The sequence below is a fragment of the Melozone crissalis genome, unplaced genomic scaffold (genome assembly GCF_028551555.1).
Source record: "Melozone crissalis strain CALT ecotype California unplaced genomic scaffold, PUWL_Pcris_2 ptg000088l_1, whole genome shotgun sequence".
NCBI classification, from domain to species: domain Eukaryota; kingdom Metazoa; phylum Chordata; class Aves; order Passeriformes; family Passerellidae; genus Melozone; species Melozone crissalis.
In genome coordinates, this window is record NW_026535865.1 from 3450502 (window position 1) to 3469598 (window position 19097).

The 19097-nt window shown below is 41.8% G+C and overlaps 1 protein-coding gene across 1 annotated transcript; it reads right to left on the reverse strand.

The window, feature by feature from the left end:
* Window positions 1-11729: 11729 nt before the first annotated feature.
* TMEM38A (transmembrane protein 38A) lies at window positions 11730-18983 on the reverse strand. Its single transcript, XM_054291210.1, has 6 exons — window positions 18764-18983; window positions 16678-16834; window positions 15597-15781; window positions 14173-14260; window positions 13949-14066; window positions 11730-13693 (listed from the first exon to the last, which is right to left on the reverse strand). The coding sequence occupies exons 1-6, from the start codon at window positions 18885-18887 to the stop codon at window positions 13478-13480; spliced, it is 888 nt and encodes a 295-aa protein (XP_054147185.1). The 5' UTR covers window positions 18888-18983; the 3' UTR covers window positions 11730-13477.
* Window positions 18984-19097: the final 114 nt, after the last annotated feature.

Genomic DNA, 19097 nt, shown 5'->3' on the forward strand with positions numbered 1-19097 from the left:
ATATAAGGTTGGTGATAATCAAACCCACAGGTGTTTTGGGCTCTGTGCCAGGGTCTCTGAGCCCCCTGGCAGGGGTTTGGGCAGTCCAGGACAGCCAGAGGGATGTCCTGAATTCCCTTCCTGAATTCCGACACCACTGGAGCTTGTTGCTCTGGCCATTATTGATATTTGCCATTCCCAACTTGTGCCGCCATCACAGCAGAAGATGGAGGCCAAGAAGAAGAAGGAGAAAGGCTGGACACACCCAGTTCCCTCCATGTTGCCTCCTGAACCCCCATACCAAAAACCCCAAAATCTACTTTTTCACCCCGTGATAACTTCACTAATATTCTGCTTAAACTGTTGTGGCTTGCTGATCTTCATGTAAGGTTGGTAATTTGCTCCAGGGGTCATAATCAAACCCACAGGTGTTTTGGGCTCTGTGCCAGGGTCTCTGAGCCCCCTGGCAGGGTCTTGGCTGCTCAGAACAGCCAGGGGATGTCCTGGGTTCCCACACATCGGATGAGTTTTAAGGTCCCTCCCAGCCCAAACCAATCTGGGATTCTATGGTTAAAAAAAGAACATGAAAACTCCGGATTGAGCCATTTTGGATTGCTTGGTTACAGAACACAGCCCAGCAGCATTGATCCAGAAAAACACATTTCTTACACCTTGCTGCAGCAAAGCCTGCAGCTGATTTCAAACCCCCTCACTGCTCTTGGCCAGCTCAGCAGTGAGAAAGAGCCTTAATAAAAGGCAACTCTGCTCCCAGGGAGGCTTTTCATACACAGTGGAGGCTGAAATTCCTCCACTGCTTCCCCTGCTGTGCCTTTTACAAGAGAGATTCCCACTTTTCCAGAAAAATCTGTGTGACACCTTTCAAGTGATGCATTCACTGAATTAAATCAAACAGCCAGCTGGGGAAAATTCAGATAATTTAAGAAGACAAAGCAAATAAAAATAAATTGAGCACATTCATGCATGAGAGCTCTCACCCAGCAGCCTGTTCAATGATACACAATATTATGTTCATGGATACTTTTCATACATGCAAAATTTAAAAAATATATAATATATAATAATATATAAATATATGATATTCATATATTACTATATATTCAATATAGAATATAGAATAATATAGAAATATAATATAGATATCTAGAAATATAATACAGAATATATTATAATATATAAATAAAGGGAATATATAAAAATAAATGTAAATATAAATATAAATATATTTTTATATAAATAAAGGGAATCCCTTAGATCAAGGGAATATAAATAAATCTATATTTTTAAATATAAATAAGGGGGAATTTCCCAAATAAAGGGAATATAAATAAATCTGTATTTTAATATAAATATAATAAATATATCCTTATTTATTATTATATATATTTATATATTCTAAATATAAGTATTTAGAATATATACAAACAAAGGGAATATATATACAAATAAATGCCAACATAACTATATAAATATATTTTTATATAAACAACGGGAATCTCCTAAATAAAGGGAATATAAATAAATCTATATTTTTATATACATGAAGGGAATTTCCCAAATAAAGGCAATATAAAAAATCTGTATTTTTAAATATAAATAAAGGGAATTCCCCAAATAAAGGGAGTATAAATAAATCTGTATTTTTTATATAAATAAAAGGAATCCCTTAAATAAAGGGAATATAATACATCTGTATTTTTTAGTATATAAATAAAGGGAATTTCCCAAATAAAGGGAAAATAAATAAATCTGTATTTTTAAATATAAATAAGGGGGAATTTCCCAAATAAAGGGAATATAAATAAATTATATTTTTATACAACAAATATAAAGGTGTGTTTTATCATATGAGATTAAAATCACTTCAGAACTGATATAATTTCTCCCCAAAATTATGTAAACTTTCATGGCCTTACAGAGTCATGTGATAAAGTGGTACAAGAGGGAGAGCTAAAATTAGGAAGGGGAATGGCTCTGTCTCAGCTTTCTTTGGGACTGGGCTGAGTGCAAAGTGATCCCTGGTGGGGCCTGCGCCAGTCGGAGAGGAAAGAGCTCCCTGGGGTGGGAATTGTGTCTGTCCTGCTGTCCCACAGGGACCAGGCTCAGCACAAAGCCCTGGAATAATTCATCAGCTCTCAGCAACACTGCAGGAGTTAAAGGAAATTCTTGTGTCGCTTTACACTCCAGCCCACAGGAATTCCAAACCTTCCAGTGAGAGAGAGTGGGTTTAATTTGTTGTCTTTTAGTGAAAATCCAGGCCCATGTTACATCCTTCATCTCAAAAATGCCTGAGGTCCAACACACCTTGAAAGGTGTTGTAGGTAAAACTCAGCACTGTGTCCTTACATGCTGACTAATCTTAGAATAATTAAGGTTGGAAAAGATCTCCAAGATCACCGAGTTCAACCTTAAATTTCAGCCCCTCTGCAGTTCTCATGGATTCCTTCCAGAGGCTGCAGCTCCTACTACTCTGCAAGGAGAAACTGCAAAAACTGAGCGGAGCCCTCCCTGCCCAAAGAGCAGCTTCACCTCCCTGCAGGAGATCCTGCTCTGCTTCCTGTCACTGACACATTTTATGGAAAATCATTTTCCTTAGGATTTTTTCTTCCTGAGAAGCTGAGGCCTCAGGAACAAAATGGAAACAATGGTTATCTACTGCTGTGGAATGCAACAGGGGCATCTGTGATTGGTCTCATGTGGTTGTTTCTGATTAATGGCCAATCACAATCCAGCTGGCTTGGACTCTGAGCCACAAACCTTTGTTAATCATCCTTTCTTTTTCTATTCTTAGCTAGCCTTCTGATGAAATTCTCTCTTCTATTCTTTTAGTATAGAAGAATATACTAAACATTTAGTATATTAAATTTATGCATTTAATATTTTTAATACAATAAATATAATAAAATAATAAATTTAATGAAACTTTTAATATATATCATAATATAGAAAATATTTTAAGAATTTAAATTTAATATAATATTTCATATATCCTATATACTACATCCTATATACTACATACTATGTAATATATAATATATTATATATTATATATTATATATTATATATTATATGTATTGTATAATATAATATATAATAAATATATATGACATAATAAATACTATATAATTATATAGTATATAAAATATATACAATGTATTATATATAAAAATATAGTACATAGTACATAGTATATAGTATATAGTATATAATATATAATACATATGTAATATATGATCTGTAATGTACATAATGATATATTATATTATATTATATTATATTATATTATATTATATTATATTATATTATATTATATTATATTATATTATATTATATATAATAAAATTATAAATCAAGCCTTCTGAAGCATGGAGTCAGATCCTTGTCTCTTCCCTCATCCTAAGACCCCTGTGAACACCTGCTTCCCCTCCTTGGGAGGCATTTTTATGCAACTCAGAGCCTTTCCTATTTAAAATGGAGTCTGAGGGAATGATTTCCACCAGGGAGAAGCTGAGTTTTGTAATTCCCGAAAATCTGAGTCACTGCTGCCCACTGCCAGTTGCCACTTTAGGAGCTCAGTCTGGCAACTGCGTCCCAGTGGGCAGAGGAAGTGGGAAATGTTTGGGCATTGTCCAAGAGGAGAAGTTCTGCACAAACACTTCTTGCTGTTCCAGGGCTGGATGGGAGTGCAGCTTGTGTTGTCCAGGATTTTGGGAAAGAGTAGTTATAAAAAATAAGGAATTCAGTGTACCATTATACATTTAATTAAAGAGAACTACCCAGACAGAACTGTAATGGGCAAATCAAGAGCCTTAAACCTTCATGCAAATGAAGGATCCAAAAAGAAACCAAAACGTCAATTGCTTGTTTTTTTGAAATGTTTAAAGTTTAATGATAATAAAATGGTTATAAAAATAGCAATATAGAAAGAGTAATAATAATTTGGACCAATTGGATTAGGACAATATGAGACAATAGAAACAAAGAGTTATGGACAGTCTGGGTATTTCTTTCTGGGGAAAAAAAAAAAAAAACCAAAAAGGGACCCACGTTAATAAAGGATTAACCCTTAAAAACAATAACCTGTTGCATATTCATACACCTCATACATGATGCATAAATTCCATTCAAACACAGGATTCTGTCTGGTCATCCTCACCTTCTTCCTCTGAATCTTCAGGGCTGAGTGAGGTGGGAAGAAGTTCATTTCTTCTGATAATGGAGCAATAAATTATTTTTCTCTGAAAGATTTAGGTGTCCTGTGGCTGCTATTTTGATGAGAGTCCTTTCTTTAAAAAAAAGTATCCTACATAGCATCGTTTCTATTTTAACATTTTGTTATAACCTAAAACGATATTTACCACTTAAGAGAATTAATACAGCATTACTTACATTACTAACATAACACATATAGTATTCATTTCAATATTTGTGAAAAGCCAAACATAAAATATGCATTTTTTCACAAAAAGGACAAAAACCAGGATAAAAAGGGAACTTCTGATTGAGAGTAATGGCAGATTTGTCTTTCCAAACAAGCTGTGGGGCTGCTGGTAGATAAACCAGCACTGGGAGATAAAAGAAACAATGGGAAGGATTCCACTGATTGATGAATGGAAAAAGAGATATTTGCTTTTACAAATAAAATTTAGGTTTGCTGATTAAATTAAATTAGACATTGAAAGATGAAAGAAACAATGGAGAAGAAAAACCCCTAAATTCTGTAAGAATTAAAAATTAAAAGGGAGGGTTATAGATTAGAGGGAAATCTTTGGTATCAGGGATTCTGGGAAGTCTGAACCTCAGAAATGGGGAAAGAGAGAAGGAAATTGGGATAAAAAGGAGGCTGCATCCTCCAAAAATTGGAGACACCCCATTGGAATGCCCCATGGCCTCTCCCTTTATTCAAATAAAGTCAAAGGACTCCTCTGGATTCTTTTTGGACATAAACCTCTGGTGTTTGTGGATTAATTTTCCTTCAATCAAAAAAGCCCATAATCTATAATTTCTGTGGATTTTTGCCTTTCTCAGGAAACTGAACTGAGCATGTGAGAAACAACCAATATCAGCTGCTGTGCTTTTCCCGGTTCTCTCATGAAATGAGATTTCAGGGGCTGCTGTCTATCCCTGGCTGGATCCCTCTGGCATACAGAGGAATAATTAATGAAAAATTAGTAATCTGCATTTATGGGCTCCTTTTGCACACAATACTTGATTAATCTCCACAGTCATTTACCCAAATAAGAGGAGATTAACCAACATCCTAATCTGTCATAAATCAAACAGGCAGGGAGCCTTACAAACAGCACAGAGCCTACATTGGGGTTTAGCCTACATTATTCGAAATCTAATTTAAGCCAATACCAGCACTCTGAAAATAGATTTTTAGGCTGCATTTCAAGGCATCAAAATCTGGGGTGTTTTCCCTGCTTCTCCCACTGCATCCCCCTGCCATTGTCACCAATTCTTGTCACACACACAAACAAAATCAGTGGCACAGAGGTCCCCAAGCCTGCAAAGGTTTTTTTGGGAGTGCCAAGAGCTGCCAGCTCCATTGGGAAAACGTAGAAAATAAAAATGTAACCACTAGCAAAGAGCCCAGCAAGACAGAAATCAGAAGGAGAGAAGAAAATTCCCTTTCCTGAGAAAGGGATGCTGCAGCTGCCAGGAACTTGTGATTCCTCTGAGGAGCACCAGGGCTGGTGTGAAAAATGCCCAATCACTTGTTTTTAAAATTCTAAAAGTTTAATAGTAATAAAAATAGTAATAGTAAAGTAATAATAATTTGGACAAATTGGATTAGGACAATATGAGACAATAGAAACAAAGACTTAGGGACAGTCTGGGTACCTCTTTCTGGGCAAAATAAGCCTCAAAAAGGGCACACATTAACAGAGGATTAACCCTTAAAAGCAGTAACCTGTTGCATATTCATACATCTCATACATGATGCATAAATTCCATTCAAACGCAGGATTCTGTCTGGTCATCTTCAATTCTTCCTCATAATCTTAATGGCATCTTCATGGCTGAGCGAGGTGGGAAGAAGTTTGTTTCTCCCGATAATGGGGCAATAAATTCTCTTTCTCTGAGAGATTCAGGTGTCCTGTGGCTGCTATCTCAGTGTGAGTCCTTTCTTTAAAAAAAGAAGTATCTTACATAGCATCGTTTCTGTTTTAACATTTTTATCACTTTAAACTACATTTCCCACACTACTTAAGAGACTTAATACAGCATCACTTTCTAACGCAACACATATAATATTCAATTGGATTTTTGCCAAAAGCCAATTATAAAATACCCATTTTTCACAGCTGGGATCACGGGGCAGCAGCAGTTTGGAATGCCGAGTTTTGGGGGAGCTCGCTGTAATTTGCAAATCAAAACCAGACAAAATCAGACCAGGAAATCTTTTCCGGGCACATTCTGGATTTCCTCGGGCTATAAATATGTTGAAGCCTCCGAACATCTCCGACCTGTTTTCCTGCATTCCAGGGCTATAGCCTACCTGTACCCTAAGGCTAAGATGGAATCTCTGCCTCACACCGATCCTCCCTGACATTCACAAGCTCCTTAAATAAAAAAAAAAATCCCTCCCCACATTCGCTTTTGGCAAGGAATGGAAGCAGATAAGGAAATATAAACGGCATTTTTTTGCTAAGGATAACGCGTGAAAGATGCAAATGCACAAGTGTGAAAGACAGCGCAGACTCCGAGGTGTTCCTGGGTGTTGATCTTCGCACCATCAACATCTTCTTGTCGCAGATGTCACCGCAGAGGTGAAGTGAGGAGCAGCTGTGACTCAGGACGGCAGCGTGGGCAGGATAGAGGAGATTTCTCATTCTCTGCTTGTTCTTGGAGCCTCCAGCCCCCATCAGCTCCTTCACAGCCTTCTGCCTTCGGAGCGGGGTGAAATCCTCCGCTGCGAGGTGATTTTGTATTGCGGGGGAAGGGTAGATATAAGTCCAATTTTGTCAGGGACCCACGTCTTAAAAAAGGAACCCACTATGCCGCGGCAAAACGTCCAGATGTGGACAACATTGGAACCAGACCAGTGAAAAGATTTTTGCTTTTATTTCCAGCACATCAGTCTCAAGACACAAAATGGAGACACGATGTTAACAGCTCACTGATCCACACCAAAAAGTCTCCCTAGGGAGGGGTGGTACAGAAAGACATAAAATCATCTCAGTCTAGATTTCAGCCAATCATACACAGAAAAACACATATCGACAAGCATTCTATCCAATCTTATAAAACACACGTAATGGTAGTTAAAACAAAGACTAGTTCATAGGAGACAAAGAACAGAGCTCTATTCATGCTAACCTTCTGAAGATATACATTAAATTACCTTGTTGCCATCCTAAAGCCAATTCTACAGAGGCCTAATGTTATTTGTCACATCTACTGCTTGGGAAACTTTTCTGCTTGCATGGGAAACTTTTCTGCTGTATCTGCAATGCTAACAGAACTCCAGTCTAAGGCCTACATACTTTTTTAACCATTTCCTAAAAACCCTCTAACTTTATAGATTCCAACAATTTTGTGGGTGTTCACCAGGTCGTGTTGGTGTCTGATGAAATTCCAACCCCTTTAATTGGCTTTTCCTTGTTGGGCACCGCAGGGTGAGCCAGATGCCTTGGGGGCAATGCTGAGAGCATCCTAAAGAGGAAAATATCAACACACTGTGCAGAGGGTTTGGCATCAACAGTGGGATTTCTCTGCTCTGAGTGGTTTGCCTTGTCTGTGTCCTGTTTTCCTGGGTGGAAGCAGCTCACACTAAATCCAAACTCCCCTTGAGACCTTTCTGGGAAGTCTTGTATAGATGAATATTCTGATTTCTCGTTATTTGGACGAAGAATTAAAATTTAAGGCCGTAGGAAATGCCACTTTATCCCAGATTTACCTTCCTTAGCATCCTCACAGGAACCATTTAAACCATTTACACCCTCTGTGAAAAATGCATGTATTTTATGATTGGCTTTTCGCAAATATTCAAATGAATATTATATGTGTTGTGTTAGAAAGTAGTGCTGTATTAATTCTCTTAAGTACTGTGTTAAATATAGTTTTAGGTTATAAAAATTGTTAAAATAGAATCTGTGCTGTGTAAGATGCTTTGTTTAAAATAAAGGACTCGCAGCGAGGTAGCAGCCACAGGACACCTGAATCTTTCAGAGAAAAAGAATTTATTGCCTTTTTATCAGAAGAAATAAACTTCTTCCCACCTCGAAGGTGCTGTTGGGATTTGGAGGAAGAAGCTGACACTGACCAGACAGAATCCTGTGTTTGAATGGAATTTATGCATCATGTATGAGGTGTATGAATATGCAACAGGTTATTGTTTTTAAGGGTTTATCCTCTGTGATCTGTGTCCTTATTTTGCCCAGAAAAAGGTACCCGGACTGTCTGTAACTCTTTGCTTTTATTGTCTCATATTGTCCTAATTCAATTTGTCCAAATTGTTATTACTCTAATTGTGTTACTATTTTTTTAACCATTTTACTACTATCAAACTTTTAACATTTTAAAAACAAGCGATTGGCGTTTTTCACACCCTCTAAAGAACAGCACAAGAACCTTAAAACACAGAATCATAGCTAAAGGCCAGAAAAAGCTGAAACACACCAAGCTCTAATTTTTAATGCTTTTTTTGTGCCCTTAAAGCACCATGAACAGGCTGCAGGAAGGAGCAGGCATTTGGCAGCTGATCACCTGGCAAGTGATAAAAGGAAAAACTTCTGTAGAGCTCAGGAGGCTGCCAAGGTAACTTCCACCTTTATCCTCTGGGTCTTTCTGCTTTGCTGCATTATATAATTCGTTTATTCTTTGGACAAAGCGTGCAATAATGTAAATATTGGCATAATAACAAAAGGAAAAGTGGAAACCAAGAACACTGGTTGCTCTGGCTTGGTGCTCTCACACTGGCTTTGCCCTTTCTGAAATTCCTCCCTTTGCCCTCCTCTTTTTGTTACTTCATTTACTGTGAGGAATTATTAATGCTCTGTGTAAATTGATCCCCTGAGTTTGTTTGTTGTTGTTTTTGTTTCTTTTTGTTTTAAATTGCAAACACACAAGGCCTGTGGAGCTTTCCCTATCTGTGGAGCTGATCTGCCACCATGGAAAAGCTGCAGGCACCGGGTTTGGCTCTGCAAGAGGAAAAGGGAAACCTGTCAATCCTCATGAAATGCTGAAACAGCAACTGAAACATTTGTTTTTCCCACCAGGCACCCAGGGCCTCTTTGAGGATTAAACCTACAGCTAAATTTAGCCTGGTCTCACTGGAGTCGGTATCAGAAGTTATCAGATCAGGACATCTCTGGAGGGAATGACGTCTGTCCCTGCAAGGCTGAGCCCTGCCAGGCTCCTGTCCTGGGAGCTGGGAATGTTCTGTGGAGCCAGAGACTCCAGAGGAATAATCAATGAGAAATTATTTATCGTGGGATTCTTCATAGGATGGGGAAAACCTGCTCTCTCTCATCAGCCTGCTGACTGAGCAAAATAACCCTGACACCTGAATGTCACGGGGCAGAATGGTTAAACCACCTGAAATATTGTGACCCATTCTTTTCTGAGCTGGTTTTTTTTTTTGTTTAAGTGCAATTTACACTCTCATCTGCTCTAAATTAAGGAGTGTTTATGAACATTTTAAGAGAGTTAAATCTGTGCGGAAGAGAAGAGAAGAGAAACTCTTCAAAATATCTTGTCAGTATCAGAAGTTATCAAGAGATCAAGCTCCTGTCCTGCCCTGGGTTGGGAACTTGGAATATTCTGTGGAGCCAGAGACTCCAGAGGAATAATTAATGAGAAATTATTTATCGTGGGATTCTTCATAGGATGTGGAAAACCTGCTCTCCCTCATCAGCCTGCTGACTGAGCAAAATAACCCTGACACCTGAATGTCACAGGGTTAAACCACCTGAATTATTGTGACCCATTCTTTTCTGAGCTGGTTTTTTCTTGTTTAAGTGCAATTTACACTCTCATCTGCTCTAAATTAAGGAGTGTTTATGAACATTTTAAAAGAGATAAGTCTGTGGGGGAGAGAAGAGAAACCCTTCAAAATATCTTGTCAGTATTAGTACCTTGTCAGAAGTTATCAGATCAGGCTCCTGTCCTGCCCTGGGTTGGCAACTTGGAATATTCTGTGGAGCCAGAGACTCCAGAGGAATAATTAATTAAAAATTATTTATTATTTATCCCCACATCGTGGAATTCTTCAGAGGATGTGAAAAACCTGCTCTCATCAGCCTGTCCACAGAGCAAAATAACCCTGACCTGAATGTCATGGGGCAGAATGATCAAACCACCTGAAACATTGTGACCCATTCTTTTCTGAGCTGTTTTTTTTAGTGTTTTTCACTGACCTTTTCCATTGGTGGACCATGCCAATGGAAATTCCCTTTTCCAGTGCAATTTACACTCTCATCTGCTCTAAATTAAGGAGTGTTTATGAACATTCTAAGAGTTAAATCTGTGGGGAAGGGAAGGGAAGGGAAGGGAAGAGAAGAGAAGAGAAGAGAAGAGAAGAGAAGAGAAGAGAAGAGAAGAGAAGAGAAGAGAAGAGAAGAGAAGAGAAGAGAAGAGAAGAGCCCTTCAAAATATAAACAGGCTTTGCAGATCCTTGTTTGGGTTGATTGACTGTCATGATTTCCTCATCATTTCCACCTCTTAACTGTGGAAATAAATAAAATTCTTTCATCCCTTCAGGAAAAACCCCACTCCCATTTTCTTTCTGTTTGGAGCAGAGCCTGAAGGAAGGAAGGGTCTGGAAAGGTCAGCTGGGGTTTCCAGAGGTGCTGGAGCAGCTCTGTGTCCCCACAGCTGTGTGGTTAAATTGTGCAGCTTTTTCAAATCCCATTTTTGCTCCTTGGGGTGAAGGGCAGCAGGCTGGAATTGCACCAGCCTGGCCGTGCTGAGCCATGGAAATTCAAGACAAGTTCCATTTCTCTCACTGGGAAAGGCTTCACCAAATGGAACTTGTGATTCCTGTTGTATTCTCAAAATTAATCCTGCTCCTGTTGGGTACTCTGAAGGTGTTCAGAGCTTAAATTTTAACCTCCTTTGGAATATTTATTCTCTCTGTGTTTGATTAGAAGCTGTGATTTGACTCAGTTTGATTTGATTCAGAGTCCAAAGACTCCAAATTAGAGCAAAGACTGCACTCAGAAAGTAGAGAAGCAGTGAATATTCAGTCACACTAAATATTCACTCATGCAGAGAATTTTGATTTTTTTCCAGTTTTCAATGCTGATACTCCACATAAATATGCTAGAACTATGTGTGTGTGTGTATATTTACCAGCCAGAGGTGAATGCCCTCCTCCCTCTTACAGTGACAAAAGGAAAAATAGAGACATGGTATAAACACCAAAGGAGGCAATTCATTTTTTCAAGGAATAAGGAAATTTCAAGGAAATTCTCAAGGGAATTTTTAAGGGAATTTTCAAGGGAATAAAGAAATTTCAAGGGAATTTTCAAGGAAATAAGGAAATTTCTAATTTATATTTATTCTTATTCCTAAATTTCCAATTTCTTTCCCTGAAATCTGAAGCTGTCTGCTCTGAGAACAACACCACAAACACCATTTATTTCCATTTATAACAGTTTCAGACACAGCTGCAGGACATTAATTCTGATCTTCTTCAACCAGAATCATTTTGTCCCCAGGTCCTGTGTGGCTGGGAAGGGTAAAAAGCAAACACAGAGATTTCCCCAGGTGCCACTGGACAATCAGAGTCACCTCACAATTTTTTTATTTGTTGACAGCTTTTATAAAACAAAATTCCCCTTGGGTCAGACACCTCATAGAACATTTATTTCAGTCTCGTGCATGCTCGTGACACACCAGGTTCCAGCAGAGCAGCATCTGCAGGAGCAGACAGAGCTGAAAGCAGAATTCCTGCTCCCTGCTCAAGGGGAGGGAAACTCACAACATTAAGGCACTGTCAAACCCCAAACCCACACATCTGAACTTTCCTCCTGGCTTTTCCCCTGCTTGCACACAGGGAGGGTTTCTTATCTTTAATTAATTAACCACCAGCAGTTTTGAACAGGGACGCACACACACACACAAACCCTCTTTTCTCTCCAATCCTGTTTCCATTCCCAGCTGCAATGGAAACAGCAGCAAAACCTCAGTGCCAGGGATGGAAAATGCCCAGTGCTGCATCCCCAGGCTTGCCACTGCCCCTGGGGTGATGCCAGCCCTTGGAAGATGCCGTTGATAAGAAGAAAATCAGTGATAAGAACAGCTTTGGACTACTCTAAAAGCCAGTGTAACACAAATGAGCTGACAGAGCCCTCCTGAGCCATGCAGGGCAGTTCAGGTTCTTCACTCACTGGGCACAAGCTGCAGCCACAGCCCAGCAATTTGGCCCCAGGGGACCTGCAGAAGGTAATCAGGATTTTCAGCTGATTTTTATCAGTCCTCTAAGGTAGTTTTTCATCAGCTGGTGTGAAATGCCCTGCTTCAGCCTATTTTATGTGAATTTAAGAATGTAGGAAAGGTTTTTTCCTGCCCCCAGGGAGTGTTCAGGATGTCCTGGAGCACTCCAGGATCACCAAACCAGCTGTGGGCTCAGGGCCACAACTAAAAGTTCAAAAAAAAAAGCCAGATTCAGGTCCTTGCCTTAGGTGCCCTGGCAATTACAAATAAATAATAATAAATACTTACACTCGCACACACTCCTCCTGTATCCCAGAGGGTCACAAACAAACCAGAGCCATGCTTCTCCCCTGGTTGAAGGTTTTGAGGTTGGGGTGGGACTCAGCAATGCCACACAGAGCCCAGCATGGTGACAGTGCCATCACTGGCACTGGGAGCTTTTCACAGCTTCAGAGCTCCTGCAAACACAGACCTGGCTGAGCAAATCAATGTCCTGACCATCAGAACCTGAGGGAACTGAGGTGAACAGGGTTTGGCTCAAAGGCCATGTCATTATTGCATTTAAAATGTCACAGTGCCTGGAGATATGGCAGCTGTGGGAGCTGGGATAAACCAGAGCAGGCTCATACCAGAACATTCAATTTCCTTGAGTATGAAACCTGATTTTCACATTGTGCCTTAACAGTTTGTTGTTTTGGCAGACGCTGAGAAGGTCAGTGAAAATTCGAAGGAACTTAAGAGTTGCAGGAGCGCAAACCATTCATAAATAAACACAGTGAAAGATTTTACATCAATTGAAAATGCTGCATCAGATTTGCTGCCAGTTTGGGAAGTGGCACCCACTCCCCACCCTGGCACAAACCTCCAAATCCCTGAAAACCTGATCAGAATAGAGAGAGGCAGAGACCAAGAAGCAAGCAGCAGCACAGAGAGCAAAAATGAAATTCAGGGACCCAGCTGGCAGTGTCCTGGCTTCCACCTCTCCTCTGGGAGTCTGAGAGAGAAGGACTGGAGCACAAAGGAGGTCACAGGTGGCTTTGAGACTCAGCTCTGGAAGAATTTTCTTGGCCTGTTTTCTGCGCCGTCGCTTTTTTTATTCAGCTTTCTTTGCCTTCCTTTTCCTGGTGCCTTCGTTCAGCTCCTCTTTGGACTTGGCAGGAGGAGGAGGAGGAGGAGGGTGGGAAACCTCGTGGTGGTCGTGGTGGTGGCTTGGGTGGCCACTGGAGACAGAGCCAAAGAGGACAGGGCAGATGAGGTTCTCCAGGGGAGCAAAGGGTGAGGCGTGGGAGTGAGTGGCCGTCATGAAAACCTGCCAGGCAAAAAGGAGCACCCAGAGATCACACAGAGCAGGGAAATTCTGACCTGTGAGCATCCTCCTGACCCCACAGAACCTCCCTGCTGCTGCATGACTCCAGGCACAGGGAGCTGCTTGTGTGATGGAGGATTTAACACTGAATTTCCTGAGCAGATCCTACAGACAATGAATCCTGCAGTGGCTCAGGAAGCTGAATATTCCCACTTGAGGTTCTGTAATTTGCTGGCAACAAAGCAGCTGTAAACTTACCTTGCAGACTATCATGAACATGCTGAAAAAGAAGATGAGGTTGGCTTCAGAGATGGGGAGCCAGTGGGTTTGCTGCAGGGTGAAGAGGACTGTGCCATACAGACTGGCCTTTGTAGGGCTGCAAGACAAATAAAGGAGATTTTCTGGAAGGTTTGCACCCAGCCCTGAGTGGTTCTTTCATTCCATTCTTCACCTGGCTGGGAATTTCCAGGCCGCTGACTTACAAGGACATATGAAGAATTTCATTTGTTTCAGGCTTCCAGACGCCACGCAGCAGCTGCTCAAAGTTTGACATCAGGGCCACACCAGAACCTGGGAGACAGAGAAACCTGTCAGAGCTGGAGCTGCCACAGGCTCTGGAGCCTCAAGGGGACAAAGGGTTCTTGACATTCTCCTCAGATTTAGAAGTCAGCCTAAGCCAACAGAGCAGGGCAAATGCTTCCCTGACTTTCCACCAAGTGGATCCTGACTCAGGGAAAAGGCATTTGCCTCTTGCAGTCACTGATGCTCCAGTGCTTGCTCCAAACACAACCTTAAAGGAAAACTGACTGGCAGAACCTCCTGAAAAGAGACAGGTGAGGTCAGAGCTCACAGGAGAAAGAAAAAAGAACTCCTGACTCCGGCTCTTCAACCACTCTGCAAGGCTGCACAAACACCTGCACAGTGAGAACCTGAGCCCACACCTGTCACTGTCACATTTTCTGAAAAATCCCTTAGGCAGGATTTCTCTCCTGGGAAGCTGAGCAGCCTCAGAGAAAAATGAAAACAATAATTATCTGATTGCTTCTCCTGAGTTTTGCTGCTTTGGAATGTGGTTTGGACATTGTTTACCAACAGATAAATGTTTGATTGGTTTCATGTGAATTGTTTTTGTTTAATGACCAATCATGGTCAGGCTGTGTCAGGCTCTGGAAGGGGTCAAGGATTTTCATGATCATTCTTTGTAGCCTTCTGTCTGTATCCTTTCTCTACTCTTTAGTATAGTTTTAGCATAATATAATATGATAGAATATGATGTATATAATTTCACCTCTGGAAGGAGTCATGGGTTTTCATGATCATTCTGTCTGTATCCTTTCTCTATTCTTTAGTATAGTTTTAGTATAGCATAATATAATATAATATAATATAATATAATACAATATAATATAATACAACATAATACAATATAATATCATTTATATTACATTATCATTGTAATATATACGATATATAATATAGATATTAGATATCATAGTAATATAATAACTATACTATAATATATATTAAAATTATATTATATATTATATTATATATAATAATATATAATAGATAATACAATATTATCTATTAGAATAATTTATAATATAATAATTATATTATATTACAACCGTAATATATATTATACACAATATAGACATATTATATTATATTATATTATATTATTCTATATTATTCTATATTATAATAATCTATAATAATATATAATAATGTATAAATATGATATTATTATGACATGACATAATACAATTTATCAGCCTTCTAAGAACACGGATTCAGATTCCTCATTCCTGCCACCATCGGGGCACCCCAGTAAACACAACACCCTCTCTGCTGCTCCCCCTGAGCTGTCCCCTCCCTGCAGGCCCTGCAGCATCCCAGGTGTCACCTTTGAGCCATCCCGTGGCCATCATGACGAACCAGCCGTGGTGGTACAGGTGGTGAGCGTGGTGCACCCCGGCCGAGATCTTGCGCACCCGCACCACCTCCTTCATGGCCACCAGGATCAGCTTCACGGGCAGGAAGCTGACACACTTGTAGAAGAGGTTCATGGGGCAGAAGAATATCAGGTACCTGAAAAAAAAAAAAACCCACGGGTTTGTTCTGATCTGGGATGTGCAGAGTGTGGCGGATTGAGTTATGGCAGGTGAAGGAAAATCTGAAAATAAAATATTTCTGATTTTATAGCTAATTCTGAAAGGAAACCATCATGCAAAAAAGCCTCTCTACAGGAAGAGCTGAGTGAGCCCTCAGTGACTCAGAGAGCCCTCACTACTAAGACTCCATCTTGAATAAAACCCAATAATTTTAATTCAGAATTTTTTTGAAGTTTGTGCCTGTACGGTCCAGAAGCATCTCCCAGTTTGCGTATGGTCCAGAAGCATCAGTTCATACAGAACACAAAGCTACATATACTGAAATGATATTACAGACAGAGGAGAGATTTCAAATACTATTTTTTCCAGAAGACTGCCATATTTTTCAGCCCTGAAAGCAGATATTTCTCTTTTATTTTCAAGTATAGAAAACTAGATGGCTAAGGGATTTACTCGAACACTTCTGTTTATGAAAACCTCATTCACAATATTTCCCAACAATGCTCATTCTGCCAGGCAAAAGCACCTGCAGCCCACACACACTGGGGAAATTAAAGCTCCATTTGTGCATATTTCACCAACACAACACATAAAATGCCCCCAAACCTCCAGGATGTGCCACCCCTTGCCCCGTGTGGTATCGTGGGTGCTGCTGCTCCTGGCTCAGCAGTGCCTGCTATGAATAGAAGTGCCCCAGCCCAGATAATCACAGCATTAGGCAACTGGGCAGGGAAACTGGGAACCAGAGCCAGGAGTGCCTCAAAGGCAGCCTCAGCCCACCTCTGGAGTCCCCAGTTAATCCCAGTGGGATCAGAGCTGTGTCCCACAAGGAAAACATCTCCCCCCACACCAGGAGGGCTGCAGGGCACTCACCACACTGCTGTGGCCAGGATGACACTGGAGTTGTGGCTGAAGTAGGCAATGGGAGCCTCTCCCAGCAGCAGGTCAGCCAGGATGTAGCTCCCAAAGCAGTGGAGCATGGCACAGAGCCAGGAGGCAAAAGGGCTCCTCCGGGACATCTCCACGGCTCCTGTGGAAAAAATTGGGAATCTTGGAGTCACCAGTGATGGAAGGGACCCTCAAGGCCGTCTCAGAGAGAAGCAGGAACTTCAAGACCCAGGAAGAGAGAGGCTGGAGGTGCGAGTTCTCCCACAAAGCAACTCAAAGAGAAGCGCTTGTAAAACAAAACACAAAAGTGTGAAACCCAAACAAGCACCAGAGATGGCCAAGAAATGATCACAACCTGCAGATCCCCCAAAGAACAGAGCCATTAGAAGTTGATGAACGGGCTGAGAGATTCTCTCCTTCATTCTGCTACCATAAAGAACATTTTTTTTCCCCCTTGAAATCAGTGTCTTTTTACAGTCTAAAAATAAAATGCATACTGGTACCATTCTCTCCACTGCTTCAACCTAGGTGCCCTCAAGAATTCATGAACAATCTGTTCAGCTCTTTCATTCATAAGATAACCTGCAAAAATAGAACAGGAATTCTTAATCTTTATTTGAGAGAAGAGGATTTGAGGGTTCTACCCCACTCCTGTGCTAGTCTGGAAATACTTTGTGGTCTCCTCCCACAATCTGCTATGGCCTTTTTTTAAATTCCTGTAGCAATTTTCATCCACCTTTGTACTTTTTCAGGGAAACCTCCCAATAATATCAATTCTGGGAAGTTCTTTCACCACCTTAAAATACTCCAGAATTTTTTGTGATTTTTTTTTTTAGGTACAAAACTGTTCAGTGAGCGGACAAAGAGTGAAAACACTAAAAATGTTATATCAACACGATTACCTGGTACCCCTTAAACAGCAGTAAGTGGATCAGCATGAGCCAAAGCTGTGAGTGCCCAGGCTCTTCCATCCTCGGGGACATTTGAACCAGCTGAAAACACAGCGGCAGCGAGACAGCTGCAACAGCCGGGACACGAAACTGGTTCTATAGGAACCTGAGGTTTAGCTTGAGGCTTAAATTTAGCAACACTTGTTTTTCCTTGGCTCCACGAAGCCATGCTGTCTCCAAGGGGGAAACAGGACGGTTCTGTCCTGACACTGATCCCCAGCCCATAGCTGTGGGATGGGAGCACTGCAGGAATCTGGGGAAAAGCACACCCCGGCCTTCTCCAGTCCCAAACGGATTGCTGGGCTTGCATATGTTTAAAAGCTATTTTTGTGAGGGCTGCCTGTTAATTGTTCGGTTCAGGGCTCCGTGCTGGAAGGCAGCTGGGAGTGATCAGGGCTGGAAAGGCAGCGCTTGTTTACAGGAGTTTAAGGGGAACAGCGTGTGGATTGTATGGCTTAGAGGTCGCATAACACGAGGTTTGAAATCAGGGCTGGTTTTCCCTTCAGTCACTGTGTAATTACCGTGAAACTGCTCAAAACAGAGCATGAAGAGTGCACACATTGTCAAAAATAGAGGGAAAAGGGCGTTTGAGAAAGAGTGAGGCACAGCCAGGCTGTGACAATGGCAGAAGGTGAAAGCCAAGGCACGGGTCTATCGATCTGTGCAAGACAAGCCCAAGAGAACAAACAAAGCAAGGTCAGTTATGGTTCCTGAGAACAGCTCAGGGCATGGTCCAGAGGGTGGGAAAAAACCAAGGTTTTACTTCCAGCCCTTTTGTATATAAATAGGAGGAAGGTGCTGCCACAAAAATATTCAAGCCAAGGGATTGGCCAGAAACGCAACTCTGAGTCCTGGGGCGGCAGCCAAGTGACCGAACTGAAATACCTCAATGCTGCCGGAATCCAGCCTCAAATAAAACCCAGGATTATTTCTCAAAATCAGAGTCACGGGTTCCTGGGGGTTTTTCCTGCTTTATATTTAGGCACAGGTGTCGCAGCTGTGACACCGCCTGTGACAGGCGGCACAGGAGAGGCACGGGCAGGTGGCAGGACCTGTTGGTGCGGGCTCTGTGCCGGTACCGGAGCTCCCCCCGGGGCCCCCCGGCCAAGGGCCGCACTCACCGGGCTCGTACTTGAGGTAGAGGACGGAGATGATGAAGTAGGCGGTGTCGAAGAGCGGGAACACCGGCAGCGCGGCGAAGGCGGCCGCCAGCTCCCCGAGGGGCAGCGCCTCCGCCAGATCCATCGCGGCCCCGGAGCGCGGCTCTCAGTCCCCGGTTCTCGGTTCCCTGCCCCGGCCCGGCAGCTCCGTGCGGGAGCTGCGGGGGATGCGGCCGGCGCTGCCCGGCCCGGGCCGCTCGCTCCCCGCCGTGTCCGGGCGCGAAGCCGCCGCCGCCGCCGCCGCTGCGGAGCCGTCGCGGGGAGCGCAGGCGCCGCCGGCCCGGGCAGCGCCCGC